This window comes from Aulonocara stuartgranti (assembly GCF_965226115.1).
Source record: "Aulonocara stuartgranti genome assembly, chromosome: 7".
Classification (NCBI taxonomy): domain Eukaryota; kingdom Metazoa; phylum Chordata; class Actinopteri; order Cichliformes; family Cichlidae; genus Aulonocara; species Aulonocara stuartgranti.
The window spans coordinates 16,266,283-16,275,522 of NC_138945.1; the positions used below are offsets into that span (position 1 = coordinate 16,266,283).

Sequence of the window (9,240 nt, forward strand, 5' to 3'; positions counted from 1 at the left end):
AAAGGTTACAACTGTACTTGAGTACAGTACTTTATTAAATGCTTTACTCTGATCACCAGTAGCGCTGAGCTCACAGTACATAATGAACATACAAGTTTTTCAAAGAGTCAAGCCCACCTTTATTTGCCTTATAAACAGCATAAATCAATTCAGTAGCATTGAAAACCCCTACCAAGCCTTTATTTACAGACAATTCACCAATTACTTCAGTCGAGGAGGAAAAACCGTAGGCAACAGGCTATGTTTCGGGCATTTCATAAGGATGAGATGCTTGCAGGATGACCGATATTCTATTACATTTTCAGATATCTGGTGAGCAGTAACATTCATCATAATAAGCTAAGTAAGTTGGAAATGAGAAGATACTGAACAATCAAAACAAACAAGATTTTAATATCCAAAGAAAGGGAGAAGGAAGCAGCCTCTAAAAGGTATAAATGCACTCGTTTAACCAAAAACTATCACTCCATGCTTACTGAATCTTCCAAGACGTGTCTAACTCTCAGTATTTACACATGTGCGTTTATAAGTGTTATACCTCTGACAAATTTCAGATATAAAATATTCATGTCACCGTTCATTTTTTTTTTTTGTTTGTTTTTTTTAACTTAACCTGACAGAGAAGCACTTCTGTATGCATCCTTCACCCAAACAGAAGACCTATAAAGAAATCTCAATATTGGATATAAAGTATGAATGAGCCAACTGGCATCCCCTTTTAGTGTCGTGTCAATTATTGCATAGTCAAAAACTACACTTTGCGATTGGAGAAAGGTACATGAATCTCCTCTTCGAATCACCACAACAACAAACCAGTCAAGAAAGAAAGCAATAAGAAGTCTCACTTGTGCCTTTCAGCTGATTTAAGAGGGAGTTAAATGAAATAAACTATGGTCAGTCACATGGTACAGCTTCTCCCAAAGCACAGCCAATCCATGTGGGGGTGGGGCATGGGGCAAGGAGGAAGAAAACATTCAAAAAATAGAGATCAGAAACACTGTTCAAAGTGCTTTACAGCCAGTATGATAACAAGGGATTCTGCTGTATCCAATTCATAATGCTAGCATGTCTCAAACAGTGGAGTCTAAACACAGATTTCTACATCTATTTCCCTACAATTTCGGGTTTTTCATCCCTTCAAAGTTCTTCTAAAACCTGTTACTATTTCAAAGTTTTTGAAGGGGAAAAACTAGTACACAGGGACATGTTACTAGACCATGCTACAAGATTCGTCATTTCTTAGTCCCTGCTACAGCATAACATCATTCTAGCTTCACTTCTATGTCCTTCACAACACATTCATGTATCATAGCCTGCACATTATAAAACTTGGCCAAAAGACTTTATAACTAAATAAAGTCGACGAGGAGCAGAAGAAATAAAGAAATAATTCTGAGCCAAGTTACAGGACACATAGGAAAAAAAAATAGGGGTGTGGGTGTAAGAAGCACAAACTTAAAAGGGACGTGGTGAGGAAAATTGAATGAATCAATCACATCAGTGTTATATGGCCTTTGATATACTAGGGCAATTATGAGCCATGCTAGGCACTTAGGATTCTTTTGTGACTGATGTTATGATATTACAGATGTGGACAGTAGCAAACCTAGATCAAATCAAATCAAGATCCTTCTATGTTAAAATAAACCAATAATATTCAGTTATTTATCACACCACCCTATGATACAGCATCTCTGCTTAATCGCTGCTCTCTTCTATGATGGAGCTGGAACCTAATAGTATGTTATCTTAAATTCAAGTGGGACAAAAACAAAACATCTGTGCAGTCAGGTAGAAAATTAATAAACATATATCCATCTTATCTTAAAGTAAGCCGTGATAGAATATAAGGGAAATTTCTTTTTTTTTCCCCCCATACAGCTAATGTTAATCTGTGGTTTGCTCAATTAACTTAATCCCTGATAGCATTAGTCCTGGTGCCTTTAACCTAACAACACCCTTCCTTCTTCCTGGCCTTATTAAAAACATTTCCCCAAATGGAAATAGTACATACTGCATACATATAGCCAGGGTGGGGGTGGGTGGGTATCTATGCAAAAACTAGAAGAGCAATAAAATAAGGATTACAGGGCTGTTTATCTATCCTTGGTTGTCAGTTTTTCAATCAGCTCCTGTAGTGGGACCAGCTCTTTCCTGTCAATGAGGTTGAACTCCTGTGAAAGACAAAAGAAAAAGGAGCAAGCATTACCCCATGACTCGACACGCTACAGCCCTTGTTAGCAACGTGCCGCATTAGTCAGATATCAGGGATTCTTTACCTGAACAAAAAAGATGAAGTGTTTGAATGATGTGTTGAGGTGGGCCTCCTCTTGCAGCTGCATGACGGAGTCAAAGTGCTGGTGGTAGATGTGGGCGTAGACCCTGAACAGACGCTTCAGAATGGTCTTCGCCACAGACATAAAATTACGCTTAAAGGGCACGCCTTGGGAACAAAAGAAAGAGAAGGAAAGTGTTTCGAAAAAACACCAGAGAGCTCGACATGCAGCTACATTACAGTCTGCCTGTGAAAATGCTGCAGTCTGCACAGACAGACCACAGCATGATCTTAGGGAAGCACAAAGAGTGATGAAAGCAACACAGCAACACCTCATGTTCACTGTGCCGAGGATTCATCTGCAGGAAAGAAAGTTTTAGTTTCAACAATAAACACTAAACTAAACTGCTGCAGAGCACAGAGGCTTCTACAGAGAGCCACCTACCGTACAAGTCAATATAGACACTAGGACGAGTAAATTAAAGCTTCAGATGCTGAACAAATGAATGCACGCTTATTGAGCCCCGAATTGATTTTAACATGTGTGCAATGGGTACTTCATCACAACACACACCTCCAAGGAACCTTGAAGATGCTGGCAGGTTTTGAGGTTATTTCTGGCCAAGTGAACAACAGATCATAGGCAATGGAGTGAATTGTGTACCTCCAGGGCAGCACACTCACCACTTCTACTAATATGTACTGGGTCTATCAGACTGCAGTTTATGCTGGCTGCCATTCAATAGCAATAAAACTCCACCTTAGACTGCACACGCCACAACTAGTTATGAGGCTGATAACTGTAGGTATGCAAATACTACCACTTAACAGTCCTGTACACTGTCATCCAGGAAGATCTCTAAATGTGTTAGGTTATTACATAAAATTAAAAAAGACAAATGCACCGCTACATTTAAATAAGGAAAACTTGAAAAGTTCACATTTCTGCTAAGTTCATCATTTCTATTACTTGCATGCATTCATTTTGCGTGGGAGCTGGATTTCTCTGGTAATAAAAAAGGCTGTGCATGTATTCTGAATCTCCACACACCTTATTGTTTGATGTACGACATGTGCATTAAAACGATAACTGAAGGTGAAGGCTGGTAGAAACTACAAAGTGAATCATACCGATCTTTGAAGGGAAAAGCGTCTCATCGTCGAGCTGATCTTGCACCCAAGTCATGAGGTAATCAATATACTTGGGAGCAGAGCATTTGATGGGCTTCTTGATGTTGGTTCCATCAGCCCAGTGGTACTCATACCTACAGGAAATAACAATGAAAAACACACTGAGCACATTTATACCAAGAGGAATTTTTGGCTGACTCAAAAGAGAAGGAAGAAAATCCCGAGTGTTATAACAAAAGCTTAATTGAGCATAATGAATATTCATGTTAATCAAATTCTCAGAAACAGGAGAAAAATGATTTCTGCACATCTAATGCACACATAATCGTGTGTTTTGTTTGTTAATAGGTGGATCTTTAAACGTAAACTTCTGTATATTAAATGAAAGGTATGTTATCATGCGATTGTTTTATTAGTATGGCCCAGCTGAGATCAAACTGGCCTGTGTGGCTCAGTAACTACAAGCACTAATCACGCTTATGCGAGCAGTCCCTAGCCAGAGGCCCATTCTGAGCAAGGAAAAACCCCGTTATGGTCTCCATCTGGACTTATTCAACACTGATGTAATCAACTGTAGCAAAGTGGTCTTTCTCAATAAGCAGATAATATACAAGTTGTCCTGGTTCGAGTAAGAGTTGATGCTAGTCACCAAACATTTTCTAATAGGCGTTTTTTCCTTTGTAGAATTAAATCTAAATTTTTATCAGCACATAAAAGACATCTGCTGCAAATCTACCGTGACAGCGGGAGTCCAAAACAAAAAGATCTATGTCACAGGGTGTATACGATTATGAAGACAAGTGCATTTTCCAAATCCTGACCCTGCTCAGTCTCGTCACACAACAAAGACTGAAGAATAGCCCATGGGCTAGTTTTATGAGTTTTAATCACTTACTTAGGACCAGCAGACATGACTGGACAGCTTTCCTCAGTGCAAAAATCTGTGATGGTGCCATACAGCATGTTGATCTGGTTGAAGAAGTCCACAGCTGGAAAAATGTGAAATAAAGAAAAACATTAAAATTGTGTTTAGGCAGCTTGTTTTCATTTCTAGTGCATCACACACTCCTGTGTTAGTGATTTGCAGAAGGCCTCCTTTCACCTCTACTCTGTAGTTATAATAGTGAACCAACCACTCACATGTGCACACTTGCTAAACAAACTTGATACCCCCAAATATAATTTTCAGAGTCTAAACTTAACCAGCATGTGAAAGTGGGAGGCAAAAAACTGAAAACAGAACAGAACACAAAACTCCCATTTGGACACAAACCATGGTCAAACAGTGTGGGGACTACCTCCTTGGTGTTAAGGCACAGACACGAAAGGACACTTTCACACCTCCTTCAGCAGTATACTGCTTGTACTACTCCCTTTCATTACTTTTAACTTTTGGCAATATATTTTTCTGTTCCCACAATGGTTCCAGCTTTTTGGTAATGGCACTATTATGATTATGATGATTATTATTATTGTGGGTGGAAAAATTTGCAGGACAAGTTATAAATTGGGCACCAATAGTGCGTCAGTGAAAAGGGTTACTTGAGGACATTTCTGCAAGGACAATATTTGCTAACAGAAAGGCAGTTTCTGGCCCTGGGGATGAAAAAGTGTTGCTATATGACACCAACTGTAGTGTTTGCCAGCACCGATTGCTGGCATCAGATTACCCCACAGCACTGTGCCTATCCCTATTTCACCACCCAGGCCAAAACTGTAGACCAGTGCACAGTCCAGTTATCTGGCACAAACTGTGCTACAACTCATTCCCAGTGGCATACAGCCAACTTTGGCTTCCCATCAGTTGGGGAGATCCATTTTAAGCACTGGCAGCATTTGGGTTGAGAGTGTAACTTAAAAATCCCATTGAAAAAACAAAACGCACACAAAAAAAAAAAAACCCATACTGACCAGTTGTCATGGCATGTGGTTTGTCAGGTTCACTTTGAGATCCCTTTAAAAACAAAAAACTGTCCAATCATAGTTGACAGAATATTTTTGTATGCTGCTGTACAAAGCCAATAGTCCAAATTCCTGTTTATGCCACCAAACATACTGATGTGATTACAGCCTAGAAATGAATATTCCAGCGTAGAGCAGGGCGATATGACCATGCCCCGACAATCCATCAAGCGGTGCAGGTTTGTAGCTTAGCAAAGTCGTACTAAAACATCTGACAGATTTACGAGTGCCGTGTACCACATAAAATCTTTTCCAGGTCAGTAAACACAACCAGAATTCATACATAAGGCACACGGGATTATAAGGGGCATTGTTGATTTTCAGAAAAATCAAAGGATTGATTTTAAGTGTGCCATATTTTCCAAAAAACACGTTAATAACGACGGCCCGCTAGCATGCTCTACCAAAAATAGTGCTTTGTTGTTTATTGAACGGACGAAAGCTAAACCAGTTCAACACCACTGAAGTTGCAGCATTTTTACAAACCAATTCTGGTTCATCCGTTTCATTCGACGATCCGCTTTCGCCCTCCTCATTCTCCGTCGCAGCAATGCTTTTTCCGCCATGTACATATGAAAATAAAGGCACTGCGCATGCGCATTTTACCCATATTCTATCATGATATTTCATTCTCTTATCGTTGCCCAACATTATACTGGTATTACCGTGAACGATATGATATGATCCAGCCCTATACCAGTGAGAGAAAGCAGAATTATCTTAATGATATAAAATAGACTAAAAATTCAGGAGCCAAAATCCGTCTGGGGAATACCTGATGCTAAGCTCTAACAGATGAACCTCAAACCTTTTTTCTGTTTTCATTCATAAAGCTAATAAGAACCCTAAAATGATGTAACAGTCAGTGATAAAACGCTATCTCTTCCTGTGGTCCTTTATTTTCCTGTAATCTTGCTTCAGCCTCTTTATTTTCACCCACATTGCTTCACTGTGTCACGCATACCCAACAGCAATTTGAGGGGGAAATCCTAGCAAAGATTTCAATGTAATGCTTGGGCGAGGCAAAACTGCATTGCATTTCCTTGTCCCACTCAAAGACTCAAAGACACGACTTCACTGTCAACTCATTTCTCCATGCATGGTTCCACTTTCAGGGCTAATGTTAAGAGTTGCTGTAGCCAATGTTTGACCAACATTATCGCTTTTCTGTCGACTGTGTTACTCACTGTTCCTCTTATGTTTGGAAAAGGTCTCAAAAGGATCACAATAACGCATTTCTAAGTGAAGACACTGGAGAAGAGAGGGTACTACCTCCAACAGTTACTATGAAATAGTTCCTAAAGGGAACAGATGGGTATCCAGCTAGGCAATTGGTTAAGATACTGGTCAGATTATTTCCCCATGTTCAATTGTACCTGGAGACCTTTTACTGCATGCCAGTAACTTCTCCTTCTACTGTCACTATCCATCCATTCATCCATCCATCCATCTGGGGTTGAACAGCTGCCACAGGACTGTGTTGCTATCCAGTACATGCAAAACAATCTTAAAAACATGAAGTGGACGGCTTCTCGTGAACACAGATCATGTGAAAAGTCATTTGTGCTTGGTGGTGGGAGAAGTTATTGCTCACAGCACTTTTATTCTGACTTCACTCATTGTGCAAGCTGCAACAGCTTGTGCAATACTAGCCAACCTTGCTTCTACCCCTCTGTGAATCTGGAGAGCACAAATATTAGGAGTGCAGCAGCGGTGGCGGCAGCAATTCAGAGGTGCAGTTAACAAAGCTAGAAATTGGGCACGCCTAAAATTTTTTCTTAAGAAAGCATCTGACAGACAATCACGTGTTAAAAGGCTGGGCTCGTGATTGTCTCCAACCCTGAAGGCTTTTTGACGCATGAGGATTTAAGCATCCACTGACCATTTGTCTCCTTTTAGAGGAAAGTAAACAAGGCGCTCACAGCACAGACAATAAAGTCTATTTAACATTCACGGTGGCTGCTCTGGCATGAATGCACATGGTCTTTGGAAGCAATGCCAAGCTCTTACAGCTTGATAGTTCGCTCGCAACTGACTCATGATTTGGACTAATTAAGAGTCAGGAACAAGACTTGAAGATATTAAATGTTTTTCAGAAGTGTGCTGAGCCCCTTTAGCCAGGAATCTAAACCTAAAATAAAAGGGTGTATCAAGAGAGAAGAAAAATAAATAAAACTCAGTGCTTACTGTTGACTGCGACCCACTCATTTAAGTCTTCACCCTCAGGCAACATGACTGCCATGCGCAGGTTTCCACTCCCCAGAGTAGCCTCTGCATGTTTCAGCAGCTCATACTGATGAGAACCCTCCGGGATGTTCTTCTTGGGCTTGAATGTTTTAGATGAACGATTTCCACTGTGTGAGTCACACATAAAACCGGAAGACAAAAGGTAGAATAAACAAAAAGACAGAAAGATATGATAAGAAATCATGAGGTCCCCGAACACTAATGTGAGGTGACCTTTCAAAAAAAAGTTGTGACTTTCTTAAAAAGATGTCAAAGGGAGCTTAAGCTCGTTTGAGTTTAGCAGAATGTAAGTGGGTGTGTGTGAACAGTGTGGCCCCTCTCTGTATAATGAGGCTATTTGTAGAGGTACTGTATTCAGTTGATCTCACTGCCCCATTAAACAAGAATTTGTGAGTCCTCACAGCATGGGTTGGACACACAAAATAAATGTTTAATTAGAGCATCCTCTAATGGCAAGATCCGACCCAAAATATCCTGTAGCATTTCTGTAATTCAAAATAAGTATGTGCCATTATCAGGATACTGTTGTTCTTCATTAGCCATTTCCTTCGAGCCTCCCCATATATACCAAGTACACAAAAATTAAGATGACAACAACAATAGTAAATCTAGACCTCATCTTCTTCAATCTAACTACAAACTATCAGAGTAGGTGTGTCTGACGTTTCTCAGCTTACCTCAAACAGACATTATTTTAATAGCTGGCTAAATATCGACGACATACTGTGGTGTTACTTTGCTGCGTTTAGCGGTAGCAGTGCTGTGTTAGATTAGCCGGTGGCATCAAAGTGTTTACACCAGCAAATATCCAAGTCACAATCAAAACCCTCCATCTCTCTCGAGGCAATTTGTCAGTGGACCTGTTCTAAGTAGGTGAAATTTCTCTTTTGGTCAACTGTAACCACTAGCCTTAAAGTACCGATGAATATGCGATTAGTATTGATTACAATTTGAAAGTGTAGTGAAAGCTACAGAAAATAAGGCGAATCAGTAGCAGTCCGAGGTACGTCCAGGAAATAGTCTAAGCCCTTGAAACGCTACGGCTAGCTAACTTTCTAGCTGTTGCAGCAAAGCTGGCATTTCCCAAACACGAAGCTAAATGGCGAGACAAAATAAGCGTGTATCGAAAGGTTGTAACTCACAAAAGAAAGCTCATGTTTCCTCGGGTCGCCGAAAAAAAATCCCTTCTTGGAAAACAGCCGATAATAAAAGCAGAGTAAAGGCAGCCCAAAAGGATTGCCAAAAACTCTAAAGCCTCGCACTTCCTCGGTTCTTCTCGGGCTTAGTCGTGTGGTCCTTGTTAAACATCCGAAAAAATATAAATATTAACAGAAATAACTACCCACTAGTTTTTAAAAAGGGGGGAAACAGATGTATTTTAAAGACAGACCAATCTACTAGCTGCTGTACGCTGGGAGGCAGCAGCGCACTGACTGCAATACTCACTTCTTCATCTAACCTTGAAGGCAGAGAAGACGCAGTTCTACTGTGTGCTGCCATCTAGTGGAACAAATGGTTCAGAACTACTGTTCTTTCCTTTGAATAGGAACATTTTAAGCAAACATGTAGGCTACTTTCTATATATTATATTGAAGAATAAAGTAATATATTTTACGAAACTGGCG

At 40.1% G+C, this 9,240-nt stretch overlaps 1 protein-coding gene across 1 annotated transcript; it reads right to left on the minus strand.

Annotated features, from left to right (window-relative positions):
- On the minus strand, nucleotides 1–9,044 carry LOC309710302 (MOB kinase activator 1B). The gene is made up of 6 exons (XM_082539631.1): nucleotides 8,758–9,044; nucleotides 7,556–7,722; nucleotides 4,302–4,395; nucleotides 3,407–3,540; nucleotides 2,280–2,443; nucleotides 1–2,174 (listed from the first exon to the last, which is right to left on the minus strand). Exons 1-6 carry the CDS (start codon nucleotides 8,769–8,771, stop codon nucleotides 2,097–2,099), a joined length of 651 nt encoding a protein of 216 aa, XP_082395757.1. The 5' UTR covers nucleotides 8,772–9,044; the 3' UTR covers nucleotides 1–2,096.
- Nucleotides 9,045–9,240: the final 196 nt, after the last annotated feature.